Raw genomic sequence first — 22237 nt, forward strand, 5'->3', positions numbered from 1 at the left:
GCATCCTAACTTTTGTAAACCATCTTCTACTTTTCCAGGTATTTTTCTAAATTCTTTAGCCTCTTAAATATTTCTAATCCAACTTCACTTTAAAATATCACTCCAAAAATGAATTTCGGAAGTTACCTTCCAGTGTTCTACCTGCATGAAACTTCAAAAGATTTTTGTTTCTTGCTCTTGCTCTAATACTCTCCCAAAGCTTAAACAGTCTTTTAACTTTATCAGACTCTACCAAGCAAAGCACATACTAATTAACTGGACTGGTGACTAAAGACTTATATAGAATGATACAAGAAATGCTGGTTTGTAAAATTCAGCAAAGTTGCACAGGTCAATCTGAATTAAATGTTAACTACTTCAATAAATATTCATTGACTGATAATTACTGGCTAAATGAAGTCCCTTAGGAAGAAAAATGGGCTTTCATGTCACTCAACTTTTCTTCTCCTTCCTAATCTCAGTGACTATAAAACCAGGCTGGTACACAGGGCCTGTGGGAATGTTTTAAGAAGCTATAATTCACAACTCCTTTGGAAAGGGCTAAAAAGTAGAAGTAAGTACACCCTCCCCAATTGTCCTCTGTCATTTGGACGAAGGCAGCAAATGCTCACCTTTAAGAAGTTATGACCTTATAAGGACAAAATTTAACATCAACTTCACAACTTTGAATAAACAAATGAACTTAGACAAAGACTGAAATGAGCCAAAAACGTAACCTCATACATGTGGGATTAGGTTCACATCACTTATTTTTAAGTAATCTCTACACCCAATGAGACTCAAACTCAACCCTGTTATCAAAAGTCACATGCTCTACTGACTGAGCCAGCCAGGCACCCCCAATATTAGGTTCACATAAGGAAAAAGAAGGTTTTGGTCAGTAACTTCTAAATATTAAAATTTTAGGGATGCCTGGGTGGTTCAGTTAGTTAAGCTTCTGCCTTGGGCTCAGGTCATGATCCCGGGATCCTGGGATTGAGTCACACACTGGGCTCCTTGTGGAGCGCCTGCTTCTCCCTCTGCCTGCGTCTCCCTCTGCCTGCCACTCCCCCAGCTTGTGCTCTCTCTCTCCCTCTGACATATAAATAAATAAAATCTTTTAAAAAAATTAAAATTCTGTTTTTCTTTACTAGAATTTCTATACTGGTAAATAAACTTTAAATATAAAACCATTAAGCAGTGTAATGATCTTAATATAAGTACTTATTTTTTCCAAAGTAAAAAAAAAAATCAAAAAAATAAATTACACTTTTAACAGTGATCCAAAAATTTTTTCCAGACAGTTCTGTAGAACCAAACTTTTTTTTTTTTGTAAAGATTTTATTTATTTATTTGACAGAGAGAAATCACAAGTAGATGGAGAGGCAGGCAGAGAGAGAGGAAGGGAAGCAGGCTCCCTGCTGAGCAGAGAGCCCGATGCGGGACTCGATCCCAGGACCCTAAGATCATGACCTGAGCCGAAGGCAGTGGCTTAACCCACTGAGCCACCCAGGCACCCCTAGAACCAAACTTTTAATAGCAAAGCTAAAGAACTAGAAGTTTGGCATAATACACGATACTTTAACATCATCTTTGTGACAAACAAGCAGGACTACAAATGTTAGGAATGGTCACACTAAATTACTGCCTGGTTTTCTATCTACTTGCTCCACAAATTAACTTCAATGTAGAAGGAACACTTAGAAGACTGAGTTATCAACCATGAAAGAAAATTATGAGTATGGGAGTACCTATTTAATATTTTCATAAGAAAAAGGCACATGTATCTTTGACATTTTTATTCCTATGTTAGTTACTCATTCAGGAAGAAGATATACTGACCCAAACGACAATAAATCAAATTTTCCAGAATAGAACATCTTTCATTGTATTTCATTAATACAGGCATTTGTCAATTGATTCTTTAAACTAGTTGGGAGCAGATACATTTTAGTAACAGTACACAATCCAATTCAATGGATTAATATATATCACTACTGAGTTTTACAGAAAAGATTTTACAACTCAACCCCAAAATTGTACTTCTTTCTTTTGCTTTAAAAACAAAACAAAAAATAAATCAAAATCATTATTAAAGAAAAAAAATCAAATATTATACCTGGATCTGAATGGAAGGAGCCTCTAGTGCTCTGTAAACCATTGGTAGGACACTATTCTTTATCTCATCAGGAGGAGTTTTGGTTAGTAGCAAATCCATTTTTTGTAAAAAAATTAACAAAATCTATGTAAGAAAAGAGGAACAATGTATTAAAGTCTAGAATCTTTAAAAGATTTCACTTATGACAAAATTTAAAATATCTTCAAAAAAGTAAGTTCTACATTTTGACACTCACCATGTTGCTAGCCTGAAGGCATGGAAGACAAAAACATACAAATCAAGTTTCTTACATTTCCACAAGCACACTATTTAATATCTGCTCTCAGTATAAATATTTAAATGAAGACTAATTTCCTAACTCTCACACATCTTCAATAATACATCACTCACCCATAACTACCACTATCTGGAATCTACTTAATTGGAAAAAAAAAAAAAAGCCTGAAAACAGCAAAGTCAAATATCCCAAAGCAGTAAATTCACTTGGCTTCTAAGTTTAAGAGTAGAAGAAAAGGTACAAAAATGAAAGAGACTCCATTCCCCTATGATCCTTTGTTGTGTTTCTTAAATTCCACATATGAGTGAAACCATACAATAACTTCATTTAAATGACTTATTTTGCTCAGCACAATACCCTCCAGTTCCATCCATGTCACTGCAAATGGTAAAATTTCGTCTCTTTGATAGCCAAGTAGTTCTCCACTACACACACACACAGACACACACACACACACACACACACACACCCCCATTCATCTGTTGATGGATATCTGCGCTCTTTCCATAGTTCGGCTATTGTGGACATTGCTGCTATAAACACTGGAGTGCAGGTGCCCCTTCGGATCATGTTTGTATCCTTCAGGTAAATACCTCGTAGTGCAACTGTTGGGTCGTAGGGTAGTTCTATTTTTAACTTTTTGAGGACCTCCATACTGTTTTCCAGAGTGGCTGTACTACCCTGCATTCCCACCAACAGTGTAGGAGGGTTCTCAGAGAGGGAGACAAACTCTAAGACTATTAACTCTAGGACACAAACTGAGGGTTGCTGGAGGGGAGGTGGGTAGGGGAATGGGGTAACTGGGTGATGTGCATTGAAGAGGGAATTTGATGGAAGGAGCACTAGGTGTTATGTGCAACTGATGAATAACTGAACTAATGATATACTATAGGTTAATTAATAGAACTTAAATAAGATTTTTTTTTAAGAATTGAAAGGAACTGTCATGAAAATTTCTAGAAAGAACATTTTCAATTGTCCCAGATCATTTTCTCACCTAGCTACAACACATACCTACAATTATAAGGAACAAACTGTCCCTTCTATTCATGCAGAATACTGAGTGAACATGTGGCTCCATCACTTTGCCTCCTAACATCTTGACCATGTTTGGGAAACTCTGTTTCAAAGCCTATAGTTCCCTTACCTGCCCTTTCCTAGCCACAGGAATTCTTGCCTTATCACCACAGACTTCCTTTTGTTCCTCTCCTTTCAAAGAAAGAACCACGAATAGCCTGTCATAAAACCATTATAACAAGTAGTTGATGGTTTACTAATACGCTACTGCCATGTAGTGGCTGAAACATGTAATATTTACTATGTACCTAGAAATTTCATTTAATCTCAACAACCCTTCTTGTTTTAGAAATGAGCAAACAGAGGCTTTAAGAGAGTAATGACTTGTCCAAATCGTGCTCCTAGTAAAGATGAAGATCAGGTTCAAATCCAGTCTTAAACCTAAGACTACCTTGATTCTCAAATAAATATTACACTAGAGTCTACATAAGAAACTAATTACATTTTCGCTTACAATACACACACATATTATTTCTCTGGTGCTATAATCACTTCCCCTCTTTTGGTGAAACTATTTATTACCAGGAAAATAAAAGAGAAACAACTGGCATAAACTACCTACAAATTAAAGACCCTAAATAACAAAACAAACAAAAAAAGCAAATAGACGAAAGTGCAGGAGAAAAAGAAATAGTCTTCCCAAACCTGTAACTTTTAGTAAGGCCAATAAGAATGGTATACCACATGCCAAATCTCATTACAATTTATTTTCTGAGATGGTAAATTATGGAGAGCCATACACATTTACTTGCAAAGTTTAATTACAATTTTAGGAATGGTTCACTTCAAATATATGCAAAATAGTTTCTGACTAATGGAAAAGAAGTCTCCAGCACTTACCTTAATTTTTAAAAAGCCAAATATCCATTCCTTTCATTTTCAATGATAGTCATCATTGACTAACATCATTAAATAACAGCAGATAAATAGAAAAGAGTATCTATAGACATACCTGGATTGGCTCCTGCTGTTTAAAGACAGGGCCAAGTTCAGGTAGAATTAATTTGACATATTCTTCTTTGGTGCATTCTTCGGCAATCAGTAGAACATTAGGCAAAACAAAAGGTACCATGTCAGGGTTTACAAATTCTGAAGTCAAACAAGGCAAAATTCTCTGCACAATGACACGCTGAAAGGCAAAAATGTTTTCATAGAACTAAATTTAACTTCACATCTTTAGTATTATATTGAAGTTACAGTCTTAAACCTCCAGTCCCTTTGGGGAAGATGACCATATAATTTATGGTTGAAACTGGACATTGTTGAGAGTAAAATGGGGTGCTCCGACTAACTATGTCAGCACAAAAGAAATAACTTGGGAATGTTACAGATAAAAGGGGACATATGGTCACCACTCCTTTAGGAAACCTTCTCTCATTAGTCTTCACTAGTATGTCTCTCCTCTTCATTACTTATGATTCATACCAAACAACTTAAACACTGTTCTGTATTGTTAACTCTATCTGCACATACTCTGAGTCTTGGAGAGCAAGAATATTTTGATTCCTTTTTTTTATCTACATAGCATCTAAGTAAAGGGCTAGACAAACAGTGCATAATCAATGAGTATCTGACAGATTAAACACTGGAGATATTTTTGTAACCAGGAATCACCAGTTTTCCAACCACAGACTTCTAAGGCATTCACCACCATTTTTTATACTAGAATATGCTCATGATATAATAAGTCAGAAAAGGTAACTTAAAGGCATAGGAGAGGCTACCGACAATACAGATGCACTGCTTAATTGCTGGTGAGGCAATGATCTCCACAATGACAGCTTATGGACTTCTCTTCTGACATTTAATGTCCAGGTACTATCTTTGCATAGGTAGTACTCTTCTAATTTTCTTATCTATCTAATTTATTAAATTATTTTTGGGCCCTGAGAAAAAGGTCCACTAAACTTTCAGGTTCAGTCTGCAGCCTTCCATAGACATTTATGCACCTAAAGCAAAAATTACATTTATTTCTCTGGAAGAGTTACTATAGTAAATCCTGATTATAATAAAAAGTGATCAACAACAAACCTTGGGCAGTTTTGGGAGGACTTTTGGCAGTCCTTTGAAAAACTGTGATTTCTGAAGATTATCTCTTTGGAATAAGGTATCAAAATACTGCAGCGTTACTGCACCAACATCATCAAAGAAGGGAATCTAAAAACAGGAAATAAAATTATTTTGATAACTATTAAAGTACTTCTCATACCTGAAACTGCTATAATATAGTAAAACAAATATTCAAAAACATTTAGCAAAATGCTAAAGATCACTTAATAATTCTAATTATAAAAATAAAAATAAGGAAGTAATAACCAAATTGCTTCTCAAGTTTAAATTTTCAGTCACTACTTGTAAGTTAGCTGGACAGTAACATTTTCTTTACCTAACTAGTAAATACTGAAAGATTAAGTAAAATATCTTGAAGGCCTAAAGAGTACTATTCATCTATTAAAATCCATAGTTACATGAGTAAATTAGAGGCTCATAAATTCTTGTGTCCAAAATTTCTATACCTACATGACTATTAAGACTCTGATTATTTAAAATCTTAATTTTATTTATATCAGAGCAGTTATATACCTAAATTATTTAACTGCTTAAAATTAAAAGAAGTTGAATATTTAACATTCTTAAAGATAAAGATGCTATCTGGGGACTCTATCTGGCTAAATCTTGCTTCAGAAGCACTTAATTTACTTTAACTCATTGTCCCTCTACCTGAGGCAGGAATTCATGTGTACTCACCTTTGTCATTTGATCTGCATCTGGTCTTACAGTTGGAGTGACATTTAAGAGTAGTTTTACATGTTCACGGACTTCCTCAGGTATATTTGAAAGTGAACTAGATCCTAAACGACTCAACTATTTAAAAGAGTGATAATATTAAATATGAATATAAAATATGGAAGAACATAATACATTTATAGTCAATAGTCTATTTTTAATAACTTTTTGAAATTCACTCAAAAATATGTTACAGTGAACAAACTGCTAATTCTGTGGCAAGATAACCAAAACACTTATCCTCAATACCTGAATTGTTTATTTTACTGAAACAAATGCCCAGCATTTTAGATCATATTTTAGTAGTAAATAAAAGCCACAATTAAAGCTGTGGTAACAAACATTAATTACATTATTTACAAAATTACTTTTGTTAAGCTGATTTTATGTAAACTTAAAATATGAGACATCATCTTATTTTAGAGAATTTTCTGAACTTGTTTTTTTAAATCAAAGAAACATTTAATACTTTCAATGCAAGCAATTTTATATATATATACATATATATATATATATATGTATATATATAATGGCAAATTACCTGATCCAACTGCCTACTAAAACTCTTGTAAATATCTTGCTTGTTAACTTCAAATATGGGTTTCCCTTTATTAAATACAGCATACATGACAGTTCCTAGTGAGTACATATCACTGGCTGCTTCACAGCTCACAGAAAGTATGTATTCAGGAGCCAAATATTCAGGATTTGGAAGACACAATGATGGTAAATTCGGGTCCCATTCTTTACAAGGAAACTTAGGCTATAAAAGACAGAAAAAAGATTATATAGATTAAATACGTCAAATTAAACCAAAAAACACTATCAAGCAGTAGCAACCTAGTTTTAAATTCATACTCAGTCATGGAAGTAAAAATATCATCACCACCTTCAATCTTAAAATTTTCAAATTCTCAAATCTGGAAAGGGCACTAAACAAACAGAGATATGAATAAGAACTCTTGCAACCTGGGTGTCTGGGTGGATCAGTAAATTGAGCATCTGACTCTTGATTTCGGCGCAGGTCGTGATCTCAGGGTCCTGAGATCAAGCCCTGCAATGGGCTCTGTGCTGACTATGGAGCCTCTTGGGACTGATTCTCTTCCTCTGCCTGTGCCCCTCTGCTCACTCACTCACTCTCAAAATAAATAATTTTTTTTTTATAAAAAGAACTTTTGAAACCTTTGGATTATTGGAGTTCTCTCCCAGAAGACAAATTATCACCATTAAGATTCAGTATGAATATGAAAAGGTATAGCCTATGTTCTATGATACATAGGCTTCAAGTTTTATGGATCCAGATTATTATTTGAAACCTTGTTCTTTCACTAACTAGCTGTGTGATTTAGTTAACAGGTTCAAAAGGTTGTTATAAAATTAAACAAATGTACAGAAAAAAATGGATCTAACACAGTATCTGACCCATTCTATACCAAACCAATACTAATTCTTTCTCCTTCCTTTAAAAGTTATTTACTTAAATTACAAATCTATTTTAAGGTCAAATCATGGTGCCTTTAACAACTACATACATATATTAAAACTAGAAATATTGCATTATTTTCCCAAGTATAAATAGCCAGAGATATCATAATCACTATGTAATAGGTGCTTTAGAACCAGAGAGAACAGGTTCAAATTCTAGCTCTACCACTTAACCACCTGCCTATACTTAGGTACATTATTTTATTCTATGAGCCTAACTTACCCATCTATATTACTCCCATATCTCATGGATTGTGGTGAGGATTAAATAAGTAAATACATTAAAAAGTGCTTTGTTAGAAAAGTACTTCAGTAAATGTTAGTTCTTATTATCACTGCTACTGTAGTTATCATGCTCCCTAAAGATTTTGTGGTCCAATGTTGGGAAAACACTGCTAGAGATTCACATTGTTAGTGTATTTGATATCAGGAGGGAAAAAGCCTACTTAACCCAATAGTTCTCAAATTTGTTTAACTCTAGCATCCTTTAATCAAGTAATACTACTGTGGAATTAACTAGCTAAAGAATACTGTTAGGTAAAATGAACATTAGAAATTTTCTGTAAGGGGGGCCTGGGTGGCTCAGTGGGTTAAGCCGCTGCCTTAGGCTCGGGTAATGATCTCAGGGTCCTGGGATCGAGTCCCATATCGGGTTCTCTGCTCAGCAGGGAGCCTGCTTTCCTCTCTCTCTCTCTGCCTGCCTCTCTACCAACTTGTAATCTCTCTCTGTGTCAAATAAATAAATAAAATCTTTAAAAAAAAAAAAAAAAGAAAGAAATTTTCTGTAAGGCTGCACATTTAAACATACATTGTACCAGGTGGCCTATTTTGACACATTTATGAGACTTGCAAATTCTCTAGTCCATTCCGGATGCATCACAAATTTCCACAGCCTTAAAAATATTAGAAGACTAAGGCCCCTGGGTGGCTCAATCAGTAGAGCATGCAACTCTTGATCTCAGTGTTGTGAGTCTGATCCCCACCTTGACTGTAGAGATTACTTAAAATCTTAAAAAAAAAAACAAAAAACGAAAGACTTAAAACCTTCATTACCTCTTGCTCAGAAGGATTGGTTGATGATAAACAAAAATCAAAGCCCATTATCTTCCAGGCTCCACTTTTATTCAAAATTATATTTTCAGGTGTAATATTTCCATGGACCATTTTCACACTGCTATGTAAAAATGACAATCCTTCAGAAACCTGTAATTGGGGGGAAAAAAGACTTTTACATTAAATAAAACTCCTTTCAATTACAATAATAAAATGTCTCTAAAATCATAATCGCTACTTCTTACAACAAAAGATTTTTTTTTCCAATTTATTTATTTTCAGAAAAACAGTATTCATTATTTTTTCACCACACCCAGTGCTCCATGCAAGCTGTGCCCTCTATAATACCCACCACCTGGTACCCCAAAAGATTTTTTTATATGTCAGGGAAAAATTAAATTTCATCATAAATGCAAAAGAGTAGATATTTTCAGTTGCTACAAGGATCTAAGCTTTAGTGGGAAAAACCCAGTTATAAAACCAAAATACAATTCTTTATTAAAGTTTCTTTCCAAAGGCAGATAAGCAAAATCAAAGATACTTTATTTATTTTTTTTTTTTTTAAAGATTTTTATTTATTCATTTGACAGAGAGAGATCACAAGTAGACGGAGAGGCAGGCAGAGAGAGAGAGAGGGAAGCAGGCTCCCTGCCGAGCAGAGAGCCCGATGCGGGACTCGATCCCAGGACCCTGAGATCATGACCTGAGCTGAAGGCAGCGGCTTAACCCACTGAGCCACCCAGGCGCCCAAAGATACTTTAAAACCATTTTTCTATCCAAATTTATTTAGTCTCTGTGTTTGAAATGTGAAGGCATCTTCAGTTCCCAAGTTACAGATAGTAAGTATCAAGGGACTCCTTGTCACACTCTTGCCACTATTGTTCAACATAGTACTAGAAGGCCAGCGTCAGCAATCAGACAAAAAAAAGAGAAAGAAATAAAAGGTATTCAAACTGGCAAAGAAGTCAAATTCTCTATTTGCAGATGACATGATACTTTATGTGGAAAACCCAAAAGACTCTGCCCCCAAATTACTAGAACTCATAAATCATAAAGCAATTCAGTAATGTGGCAGGATACAAAATCAATGCACAGAAATCAGTTGCTTCCTTATACACTAACAATGAAAATGGAGAAAGGGAAATTAAAGAATCGATTCCATTTACAATAGCATCAAAAACCAAAAGATAGCTTGGAATAAACCTAATCAAAGATGTAAAGGATCTATATTCTAGAATTTAGAGAACACTTACGAAAGAAACTGAAGATGACACAAAAAGATGGAAAAACATTCCACACTCATGAATTAGAATACGCATTATTAAAATGTCTATGCTACCCAGAGCAATCTATATTTTCAACACCATGCTGATCAAAATACCAATGATATTTTTCAAAAAGCTGGAACAAACAATCCTAAAATTTGTATGGAACCTAAAAGACCCCAAGTCGCCAAGGAAATGTTGAAAAAGAAAGAGCTGGGGGCAACACACTGCCTGATTTCAAGCTCTATTACAAAACCATAATCACCAAGACAGCATATATTGGCACAAAACAGACACACAGATCAGTTAAACAGAATAGAGAACCCAAAAGTGGATCCTCAACTCTGTGGTCAACTAATCTTTGACAAAGCAGGAAAGAATATCCAATGGAGAAAAGACAATCTCTTCAACAAATGATGCTGGGAAAATTGGACAGTCATATGCAGAAGAATGAAACTGAACCATTTCCTTACACCACACACAAAAATAGACTCTGAATGAACAGAAGACCTAAATGTGTGATAGGGATCCATCAAAATCCTAGAGGACAAAACCTTGCTGACCTCGGCCACAGCAATTTCCTGCTAGACACGTCTCCAAAGGCAACAGAAACAAAGGCAAAAATGAACTTTTGGGACTTCATCAAGATAAAAAGCTTCTGGGGACGCCTGGGTGGCTCAGTTGGTTGGACGAATGCCTTCGGCTCAGGTCGTGATCCTGGAGTCCCAGGATCGAGTCCCACATCAGGCTCCCAGCTCCATGGGGAGTCTTCTTCGCTCTCTGACCTTCTCCTCGCTCATGCTCTCTCTCACTGTCTCTCTCTCTCAAATAAATAAATAAAATCTTTAAAAAAAAAAAAAAAAGATAAAAAGCTTCTGTACCGCAAAGGAAACCATCAACAAAACAAAGAGGCAACCCACAGAATGAGAGAAGATATTTGCGAATGACACTATAGATAAAGGGCTGGTATCCAAGTTCTATAAAGACCTTCTCAAACTTAACAACAAAAAAAAACAAATAATCAAGCCAAAGTTTATTGTATGTGAATTAACAGCTTAACAAAGCTGTTGAAAAACAATAGATAAAATTATCTCTGTCCGCAATGGAACTAAGAATCTACTGTATAAATTTACTCTATAGAGCTGAAGATATTTTGGTAGGCAGGGAAAGGAAAATCAGAAAAAGTGGACATAGGGCGCTGGGTGGCTCAGTGAGTTAAAGCCTCTGCCTTCAGCTCAGGTCGTGATCTCAAGGTCCTGGGATGGAGGCTGCACTGGGCTCTCTGCTCAGTGAGGAGGCTGCTCCACCCCTCTCCCTGCCCTCTCTCCCTTCCTCTCTGCCTACTTGTGATCTCTGTCTGTCAAATAAATTTAAAAAAAAAAAATCTTAAAGAAAAATCTTAAAGAAAAAAAAGAGAAAAATTGGACATATATGAAAAAGTCTAACAAGATCTCTTGATACCTATTAAATAATTTCCTTAAAGATGTAATTTTTATTTTTTATTAAATACATTAGTATTTCAACTTAATATTTTATTTATGAAATGCATTCACTCAAAGAACTCGAAAGGGAACCAACCCATCAACCAGTAAGTACCCTTCTACAAAGGTTATCAATGTTATGTTTCATAAATTTAAAATATAATTTAAACCTAACAATAAACTGTAGAAAAACTGCAGAGCATAGAAATAATTTTTAAATTATTGAGAGGATCCAAAGGTTTACATAAAACAGTTGATATTGCTAATAAGTTTTAAACAGCCAAAAACAATTTTGAAGGATAAAACTCTTTTCACATGGTAAATAAAAATACATACCTGTAGCAAACCATATTTAGTTTCTACATCATAAAGGTTATAATCCTTAATGTCTGGAGGTACAGGGGAAGGTAGATTTTCCCAGTTACCTAAAACATTGGCTAAGCTGGCAAAAACTGGCTCTGTACAAAACGCTAAGCAATCCCTGTTTTAAAAAAGAAAGAGTTATTTACCATCATTTTTTTTCCACATTATCAAAATCAAATATACATAAAATATTCATAGTCAACAAAAAGGTAGACTTAGATTTGTTTTCAGCATCAATGTAACATTTAAACCACCATTTTCAGAATGTACTCAAAGGAACCTACAGATTTCCCAGACCCCTCTAGAGCAAGAGGAGTCAGAAAGAGGCACAGAGCACAGCACTAGGTAACTAACTACTTCAATCAGAGCAGTTTTGCTTTACCCTTTTTTAAATATAATTTTAAAAGGTGTCACAGCTTTTATATTTTTAAATTACTGCTCTTTGATGTATAAGAATATTGAGAAATTCAGAAAATGTTAGATACCAACATTGAGTAGGCTTTACTCATAAAGAGCTCAGGCTTTGAAGACAAATTCCCAACTTCAAGTCCCAGCATCCCTATTCCCTGACTAGGTGAGTCGGACACCTTGGCTCTGAGCCTCACTTTGCCCATTTGTAAAATGGTGATAAAAAACCACCCTGAAGGGTAACTGTGAACATCAAAGGAGATAATGAATGTAAGGTACACAGCAGAGTCACTAGCATGGAAACTTAATAAATATTTACTGCTGCTATTATTATTACCAAGTGTTTGAGATTCAAGTCCTAACATTTTATGCTTTGGGCTTATTTAGGCTCTGGCAATGAACGACATACAAGGTACTATGGTAACAAAGCTAGGCCAACACTCTGCACCTGGACTGTAACTGTTTAATGGCAGGTACACCTTTTGCTGTTTCATCTGTCCACCACCTTGAACCCAGTTTTCAAATGAAAGCATATGCAGAAGCTTAATATACATGAAAGATTAAGACAGAGCTGCTTAGGCTGAGGGAGAGTTATTACACCTGCTCAGTCATCAACAAAGTTGCTACCTTGTTCTTTACTCCCTCACCAAGCTCATAAACACAGTGGACAACCAGGTTTCCATTTGCTGAACTGTACTGGAGGAAAACTGATCAAATACTCTGAAGTCTTTTCTACAGTACTCTGTAATTCCCAAGACTCATGTATTTGAGCTACTCCTATATTTTTCCTCTCTGTACTAATCCCAGCATCATCCTTGGCCACATCACTATCCATATTATTACTCCTCCAGCTGGAAGCCCTCTTATCTTTCATGAATATTCACTCCCATCACCATTACAGTCACATACCAGAAGGGCTATATCCTCTTCTCAAGAACCACTTCCTCAACCACAGCTACTTACTAGCCATTATCTCCCACCCCTTTACTACCTCCACCAAATCTAGCTCCCCAACACCTTATTAACAAAATTGCAAGTATTCAGTCCTGACCATATGTATTTAATTCCTTTTTCTCCCAACTATCACAATAAACATCACCCTAATTATCCTTTGCCAAGCAAACCCCTACTAACCCTGTAATAACCACTATAAGTTTTTTTACTCTCTTGCTTATGTCATAAGCACAAGGAAAGAATAGAAAGTCCATGCCTTTTTAAATTCACAGTGTTAAGTCACATAGTATATTTTAACCTTGCTCTTTTTTTTCAACATTCAAGAGCATTCTTTTATAGTCCTCTTCCTAGCTCCTCATTCCATGGCCCCCCTTTACCCACTACTCACCTATTATCCACTTTCTACTTAAAAAAAGCATAAAGTTCGGGCGCCTGGGTGGCTCAGTGGGTTAAGCCGCTGCCTTCGGCTCAGGTCATGATCTCGGGGTCCTGGGATCGAGTCCCGCATTGGGCTCTCTGCTCAGCAGGGAGCCTGCTTCCTCCTCCTTCTCTCTCTACCTGCCTCTCTGCCTACTTGTAATCTTTCTCTGTCAAATAAATAAATAAAATCTTTAAAAAAAAAAAAAAGCATAAAGTTCATCTAACATGAATGACCTCATTTATGAGGTCACCTCAGCATATTAGTGATTAAACTATCATCCTCTAATTTCCTTTGAGTTCCTCCTCTGGGACTTTATTCACATAATGAAGTTTTCTCTGCTAGTCTTCTTTGTATCTATTTTCTAGCCTCCAAACCACCATCCAACTACTGATATTATTAAGATCAGTAACAACAAGCTCTCACTAGTCAAATGTAATGAACTCTTCTCAGTCCTTATTTTCTTTTTCCTCAGTGGTCCTCAGTGTTAGTGGGTCCCTTCTCCTCCTTTAGCTTCCATGCCATTCAGCTGCCTATTCTTCGTCTGCCACATAACAGTGATTGCTGGTTTCTTTCCGACTCTTCTTTTCCCTCTACATTCAAGTTCTTCTGCAGTACTCTGTTCTTTCGACTCATGCTCTTGCAAAACTCTTATTTTCATGGTTTTGATTACTGCCTTCATGTTACCCTCAATACGCATCACCAACTCTGACCTTTCAGAGTAGGTGGATGACTTTACTACAGCACATATCTTTTGGAGAATTCCAGTGTTATTTCTACCTTATTAACTCATTAAAAACTGGAAGTCATTTTTTCCTTCCCTATAGTTGTCCTACTTCTATTAATTTTATAAGTTTACAACTTAATAATGAAAATGCCTTAAAGTAATATTTGAATTGTCTCTCTTAATGATTGCCAATAAATCCCTAGTTCTATAATATTTAAATTACTATAAAAGAAGTTGTAGGGACAGCTTCTCCCCTCAAGAGACTTGAAAAGTAATAAGGAAATATAAGACACATTGATACAAGTTAAAATAACAAAGATGGGTAGGATTCTGATAGGTGACATTGTAGACACTGAAAGAAAACACTGCAGAGGAAACAGCATTGTTTGAAAAGCTCAGAACAAGTGTAGCAAACAAAACGTATCCACTTTGGGGCAGAGTTCACAATAATGAATGTTACAGAAGAGTCAACAACTATACTCTTCTTTTGGGTTTATTCATGAAAAGAAGAACAATAAAAATATTAACATCATAAAAGATTTATGGTCATATTTCTGAGTAGGAACACCATGATATACTAGAATAAAAAAAAATGGGCTCAGAAATCAAGGTGCCATAACTATGTGACTTAAGTAATGTCTCTGACCCTTAGTTCTCCCATGTAATTGTGAGAACTGAGTTAATGAAATGAGTTAAGCAAATGTAAAGTATTTAATACAGTTTTCACAGTAATTTTTTTTTTCTTTTAGGTTGAAAGAAAGTAACTTGTGCTCTTGAGGGAGAAGGTAAGTGACAGTGGGTTACTGAAGATTTCAAAATAAGAATTATACAGAAATCCGATATATAAGAAGAATAAAAGCATACTGGCTGAAGGAAAATTCTAAGAATTTTTCACTGCCAGTATGCTCCACAGACAGAACTTAAACATACAATTATAAAATATTTGTTCAACAAGTCTTTTATGTAAGTCTTTATAAAAACTTACCTGGATTCTTCTAAAGGATGCTGGACAGTAAGAAGTCGAGGGTGTCGTAGTCGAGTTAACTGCTGGACTCCTCGTTTTAGAGAATCAATGATTTGATCCTTTTCAAATTTTTGATATTTGTCAATCAGCTTTTTATCAAAGACAAAAACAGCCACTTCCTAATGAAAGAATTGTGCATCTAATTTTAATCAAAATATACAAGAGTAAGAAAATTTTATTCAAGTGTCACAACAATCTACCACTAAAATCTAATGTTATGGAAATTATAGCACCATTGTAATACTTTTCTGATATCAAAAAGTTGGTTTCTTCATGATTAGTAAATCTAAATATTTTTAAAAGTATGAGACCTGGAGCCCTATCTAAGAAGAACATAGGAAAATCTCCGTCTTTGAACTCTGATACACACAAGGTGTATATAATGTGCCATACCCTGTGTAGCAATCTATTTAACCAGAATTCAAATAAAAGTTAAAATGTTTAAAAATTCAAAATGTGGGCGCCTGGGTGGCTCAGTGGGTTAAGCCGCTGCCTTCGGCTCAGGTCATGGTCTCAGGGTCCTGGGATCGAGTCCTGCATCGGGCTCTCTGCTCAGCATGGAGCCTGCTTCCCTCTCTCTCTCTCTGCCTGCCTCTCCGACTACTTGTGATTTCTCTCTGTCAAATAAATAAATAAAATCTTTAAAAAATAAAATAAAATAAAATAAAAATTCAAAATGTTATTCATAATGATAATGCTGGATAACCTGATAACCCTACCCTACAAAATCTTGAATCATTTTTTGAACGAAAAGTTAACACATATCACTTGTGTCAAGGAGTGCCTATTTATACAAAAGCCCATGTTGTAAGCAACTTCTAGATATGAATAACCTATACTCACTCTTTCCTTCCAGCCTATCCCTCTCTTATTATGGGCAGTAACTGGTAATGAATGGTACCAGTAACAGAAGCTGCTCTCCCACTGTTCTTTTTTAAGAATCATTCACACTTACTTATCAAAGCACACATCCTCCTTACTATCTACTTCCTTACATTTTCTCAGTTACCCAAGGAAAAATAGTTCCTGTCCAGTTACCCAATCTTAATAAATCAATCAAAAAACAGCTGCACAGATAGTTGATGTATGTGGAACACATCAGTGATGCTAGATTTCCATCATAAATGGAAAGAAAAATGATAAAGCTGGAAGCAAAATTTACAAAGAATCAATGCTAGCCTTTCAAACTTCCTTGAAAGATTTTGAATGACTTTTTATGAAAGTATGAATTTTATAAAAGTATGTTTCAAAGGCCTCTAATTCAAACCTACTACTACTCAACTATCAATATCCAAGACAGTATTTTTCCACTTTCTCGTTCTCTTATTATTTCTGTGCTACATTAGGATTGTTTTTCACAAGTTAGTCTGGCTACCTAATTACCTAACAGAGATTCACTGCAGAATCCCAAACCAATACATTTCTCAAACACAACCTGTTTGAAGTTGGAGCTCCTTATATGTATATAAGTAAGTTAAGGATTTTAGAGGATTAAGTCTCTGAAAAGTGAAAGATAACAAAGGGACTAGTTAATAACTCAACTTGAACATCCCATTTCCAAATCATTTGTAAAATTTTAAGGAATCATTTCATTCCTCATAGCAATCCTACAAGATAAATTATGACCTTAATACAGAGATGAGGATACTGTGGAAAAGGTATATGTATTATCTAAAATCCCACAACTGGTGAGATCAAGATTCAAATACAATCATTTTAACTCTGAGGACCACAGGCTTAGCCAATACCCATGCTGTCTCCCCAGAAATAATACAGGGACAATAAATACAGAGGACACCAGTAAAACATAATATATGTCTTCAGGAAAATAATCATTGAGAGATTTAAATAACATCCATGTATAAATATATCATCTTAGCTGCTTTTTTTTTTTCATAATCTTAGCTCTTTTGATCATCTATGTGACACAGGACTATCAAGAGCTAAGAGTGTTATGTAATATTATTTTGAACTATAAAACAAAGACCTAGAAGTTCAAGTTCCTATCGCACTATTAAAGCTCACAATCTTATTTTAGTAAGCATTCTGCTACAACACATTTTATATATGCATCTAATTTAAATGTGTTTATTTTTTCAAGATGTTTTGAGTCCTTAAAAAAAAAAATCACATGAAATGGTTTTTGAGCTCTTGCAATTTCACCACTCTTAAGGAAAAACACTATAGCTCATAAAGAAAAAGAAACAATATAAAATTCTCTCTCTCAGATATTTATTTATTATTTTAAGTCACAGATAAAAGATTTCTACATAGATCAGATTATCAACCATCTTAAAAAGACTTTTCTTTGTTGCAGTTTAATTAAAATTAACCAATTTCAACAAAGTTGTGACTAACCTCAGACCTCATAATGACTTCCTAAAAACTCTTAGCCTGTGCCTCAAAACAGACTATCATCTCTTATTTTTTTTTTTTAGATTTTATTTATTTATTGGACAGAGATCACAAGTAGGCAGAGAGGCAGGCAGAGAGAGAGAGAGAGAGGAGAGAAAGCAGGCTCCCTGCTGAGCAGAGAGCCCAACTCGGGGCTCGATCCCAGGATCCTGGGATCATGACCTGAGCCGAAGGCAGAGGCTTTAACCCACTGAGCCGCCCAGGCGCCCCAGACTATCATGTTTTTTTTGTTTTTTTTTTTTTTCTCAACATTCCCCAGCACTCTGAAGCTTGGGCTTTTGTTCAGACTTCTATTTCTTTTTTTTTTTTTTTTTAAGATTTTATTTTATTTATTTGAGAGAGATTTATTGAGAGAGATCACAAGCAGGCAGAGAGGCAGGCAGAGAGGCAGGCAGAGAGAGAGGAGGAAGCAGGCTCCCCGCTGAGCAGAGAGCCTGATGCGGGGCTCGATCTCAGGACTCGGAGTTCATGACCTGAGCCGAAGGCAGCGGCTTAACCCGCTGAGCCACCCAGGCGCCCCCCAGACTATCATCTTTTAATTTATGTTTTCCTTCTACTACTTCACTACCCACTGTTAACACATATCACTTGTGTAAAAGTCCTGACCCCATATATATTATAAGCTTTTTAAAAAAAAGAAACCATAACCCCTACTAACCACTGCCAAAAAAAAAAAAAAGAAAGAAAGAAAGAAACCATGACTTAAGTGTCTCTGTATCCATTATAGGATCTATACCTAGACAACATTCAGATGTTTATTGCCTAGTGGTCAATTTAAAAAAAAGCAGTTACTGGAAGCTTTCCATTATCATCCTGAATTAAAACCTTTTTTGATTCTTTTTATGAAGATTTTCAAATATACAGAAAAGCTGAGGTAGTGCAATTACCCAAAATATCTTGCACTTAAGAGTCAACTGTGAATTCTAATTAAATTTGAAGCCTCTTATTTACACAAAAATTACTAAAACAAAATGCAAGAGTATTTGGCACCCTATTTTTCTTTTATTCACTTCATAGTCTTTAAAACACATTGGCAAAAAAAAAGTTATCTAATAAAAAGTATGTTTTCTCAATAACCTATCTTTAAATAAAAATAGCTATAAAATAAATTCTTCTAAAAACTAATACTTGTCAAAATGGAGACTACCTTTTGATACAAGTCTAATTTATAACTTTTTAAAGCTACTTTGCTTACTACAAAGTTGAACTCTCGCTGAAAACAAAACAGTCTAAGTAATAAAAATCTAAGTAGATATATACCAATATGTCTGGGATTCCCTAATAGTAATCATAACCTTCACTAACCTATCACTAACCTAACCACCAGGAATGGTTTCTGAGATACAAATATTCTCCAGAAACTCTATTTTATAGACTTTTCATGACTGATAATGATGAATGCAAACCATCACACTCTTCATTTTTCAGGTGATTTCCGGGCGAAGTTCCTTTTTTAAAACAATAAAAACAAAATCTAAATTTTTATTTAGATTAAGTTTAGAAGACTGAAAGGTAATAAGATATACCCCTTAAAATTATTAAAGATAATCTATGATCATTATTGACCTAAAAAACTTGACTAACACATTCAGCTTTGCATAATGGTTTCTTTTATTTAAAACTGTTATTATACTTTTCATAATAATTTAATCATGCCTTTGCCTACACAGTATCAGTAAGCCTCACCCATGAATACTGGCATTTGGATAACATAATGTAGCTTTTGCAGTAAGGAAGGGACATGTCCAAGACTACATCTGGTAGAGTGGCTATAATAATGAATATCAGTTATTTATTATATAAATTTAAAAATCAATCTTCATTATCCTCATAGGAACAGCCATTTAACTAGGGGTGTTTTAAAGCTTATGCAGTAGTTAGGGTAAAAGAAACAGGCCAACATATGTGACTTTTAAGCCAAAATAACTAAAGCTGCCCTATTTATGGGGGGTGGGGAGTCTATTCTAAATCTAGATTAAAAAAATAATCATAAATATGGGACACTAACTAGAAGACTACTAATAAATGTTAAGTTAAATTCATTTTGGGGGCGCCTGGGTGGCTCAGTGGGTTAAGCCTCTGCCTTCGGCTCCAGTCATGATCCCAGGAAGCCTCTGCCTTTGGCTCCGGTCATGATTCCAGGGTCCTGGGATTGAGCCCCACATCAGGCTCTCTGCTCAATGGAGAGCCTGCTTCCCTCTCTCTCTCTGCCTGCCTCTCTGCCTACTTGTGATCTCTCTCCCTCTGTCAAATAAATAAATAAAATCTTTTTTCAAAAAATTCATTTTGAAGAGTAGTCACCTGGCAACAGAATCTTCTGTCAAGATAAACAGAAATACTTAATATAATAAATAAATGTTCAAATAGTAAACAAACCCACACATACACTCTTTGTTTTTTTAAATCTTCCCCCAAAATAAATCTATTAACTTGACATAATAGAGTTGAAAGACATTTCAAAATGTAGAATTATTCTTCTACTCTAAAGGAAATAAAAGGTAGGTATACAGGTGGGACAGAAACTCTATTTATGTACTGCTTTTCTTACAAATTATTTAAACACATTAGCAGTCTTGATAGTTACAATATTCCTATCTAACAGATAAGGTGATCATACTTCAATTTTTAAAGGATATATACACAAAGCAACCATTTCTCACTTATGATTAATATAGATAGATAGATAGTTTGGCCAAAAATTTCCATTTCATGGCTTGTTTAAATTAAGTATAATTTAAAAATTAGAAAAGCTAATGAAATCCAATTAAGGACGTTTATCTCAGAAATCTCTCTAAAGTAAATATTTTACAATGGAAATAAGAATATGCTGAAAAGAATACCTATGTTTAGATACCTTTTAATCCTAAACATACTACTCTGTAGAAAGACTAAGTCAGTTATAAAGCTCTAACAGAAACACAGCAGTATAAATTCTATGTCCAGCAATTAATTACCTACCAGACATTATAAAAGCTTAGGAGGTAGAGGAGTAAGGAATAATTCACTGAATTTTCAAAAATTAAACAGACCCTGAGATCGTGCCATTTGCAACAACATGGATGGACCTAGCAAGTACCACGGCAAGGGAAGTAAGTCAGACAGGGAAAGACAAATACCATACGATTTTACTTATAGGCGGAATCTAAAAAAAAAACAAAACAAATGAATAAACAAACATAAAACAGAAACAGACCCAAAAATACAGAACAAACTGACTGGTTGGAGAGATGGGCAAATTGGGTAAAGGGGAGTGGGAGATATAGTCTTCCAGTTATGGAATGAATAAATCAAGGGATAAAAGGTACAGCACAGGGAATATAGTCAATGGCGTAACAGCATTGTGTGGTGACAAAAGATTAAAATAACAACATTTGTGGTGACCATAGCAAGATGTAGGAGACTTGTCAAACCACTATGTAGCAAACCTGAAACTAATCTAACATTGTGCGTGTCAACTAGAGTTCAATAAAAAATTAAAAATAAGTAAAAGGAGACCCTCTGCTCAGAATGCCTAAAAAAAAAAAAAAAAAAAAAAGACTATAAAAAGGGTTGGCATAAATGTGAAAAACTGTAACTGCTGATGGAAGTATACATTCATACAACCACTCTGGAAAAACTGGCACTGAACAAATATAAACACTATTACCTAAGCAACTCCATGTCTAGATAATGTGTCATATATGCCAATATATGTGCCATATATGCCAATGGCACGTACAGTAATATTCATACCAGTACCCCATATTTCAATGAAAAGAAAAACTATGTTCAGCAACACAGATGTATCCCATGAACATACATTTAAGGAAAAGGAACCAAACACAGCAACACATACTATGATTTCATTTAAACGAAGTTCAAAAACAAACAGGGAACACATACACAAAAAAACAAACAAACATACAAACAAACTAAGGTTCAAAAGCAGGAAAAATTACTCTAAAGTGTCAAAGGACGGGATAGTAGTTACCACCGGAGAGAAAGTTGGGAGAGGTAATGACTATGAAAAAGCATGATGACTATTAGCAATGTTTCCTTAATCTGGATGTTGGTCACTGGTGTACTCAGGGTGAACATTCCTCAACCTATGCACTATTCTACACATTCTTAAAAATATGTTTATATTTAAAAAACTAAATAGACAATTTTTATTCCCTAAATGTCATCCCGAAATGTCTTATAACATCTCTACTGAAATTCTAAAAAGAGTAATAGTTAGGAACCAAGAGCTGCTTCTAAATGAACACTCAAAAGGGAAACTAAATAATACATAAGCCTAAATAGTAGCTTCAAATGCTTATAGGCTATAATTAATGATCTATCCATTTCAACATGTTTATATGTTTTAAGTTTACCCAAATAATAACTTTTGAAAATCTTCATTTTGTATACAAAACTGGCCTAA

At 34.9% G+C, this 22237-nt stretch overlaps 1 protein-coding gene across 3 annotated transcripts in view; it reads right to left on the reverse strand.

The window, feature by feature from the left end:
- The window catches only part of SCYL2 (SCY1 like pseudokinase 2), a 61730-nt gene that overhangs the window by 20050 nt on the left and 19443 nt on the right, over positions 1–22237 (reverse strand). For 2 of the 3 annotated variants that reach the window (XM_044229156.1, XM_044229155.1), the window contains exons 3-11: positions 15379–15536; positions 11860–12004; positions 8778–8927; positions 6781–7002; positions 6201–6317; positions 5484–5609; positions 4405–4581; positions 2334–2345; positions 2099–2221 (exon numbers count right to left, since the gene is read on the reverse strand). In XM_044229156.1, the coding sequence (XP_044085091.1) occupies positions 2099–2221; positions 2334–2345; positions 4405–4581; positions 5484–5609; positions 6201–6317; positions 6781–7002; positions 8778–8927; positions 11860–12004; positions 15379–15536 (1230 nt within the window). The remainder of the gene's footprint in view (positions 1–2098; positions 2222–2333; positions 2346–4404; positions 4582–5483; positions 5610–6200; positions 6318–6780; positions 7003–8777; positions 8928–11859; positions 12005–15378; positions 15537–22237) is intronic. The other variant, XM_044229157.1, reaches the window with a different exon arrangement.

The sequence above is a fragment of the Neovison vison genome, chromosome 12 (genome assembly GCF_020171115.1).
Source record: "Neovison vison isolate M4711 chromosome 12, ASM_NN_V1, whole genome shotgun sequence".
Classification (NCBI taxonomy): Eukaryota; Metazoa; Chordata; class Mammalia; order Carnivora; family Mustelidae; genus Neogale; species Neogale vison.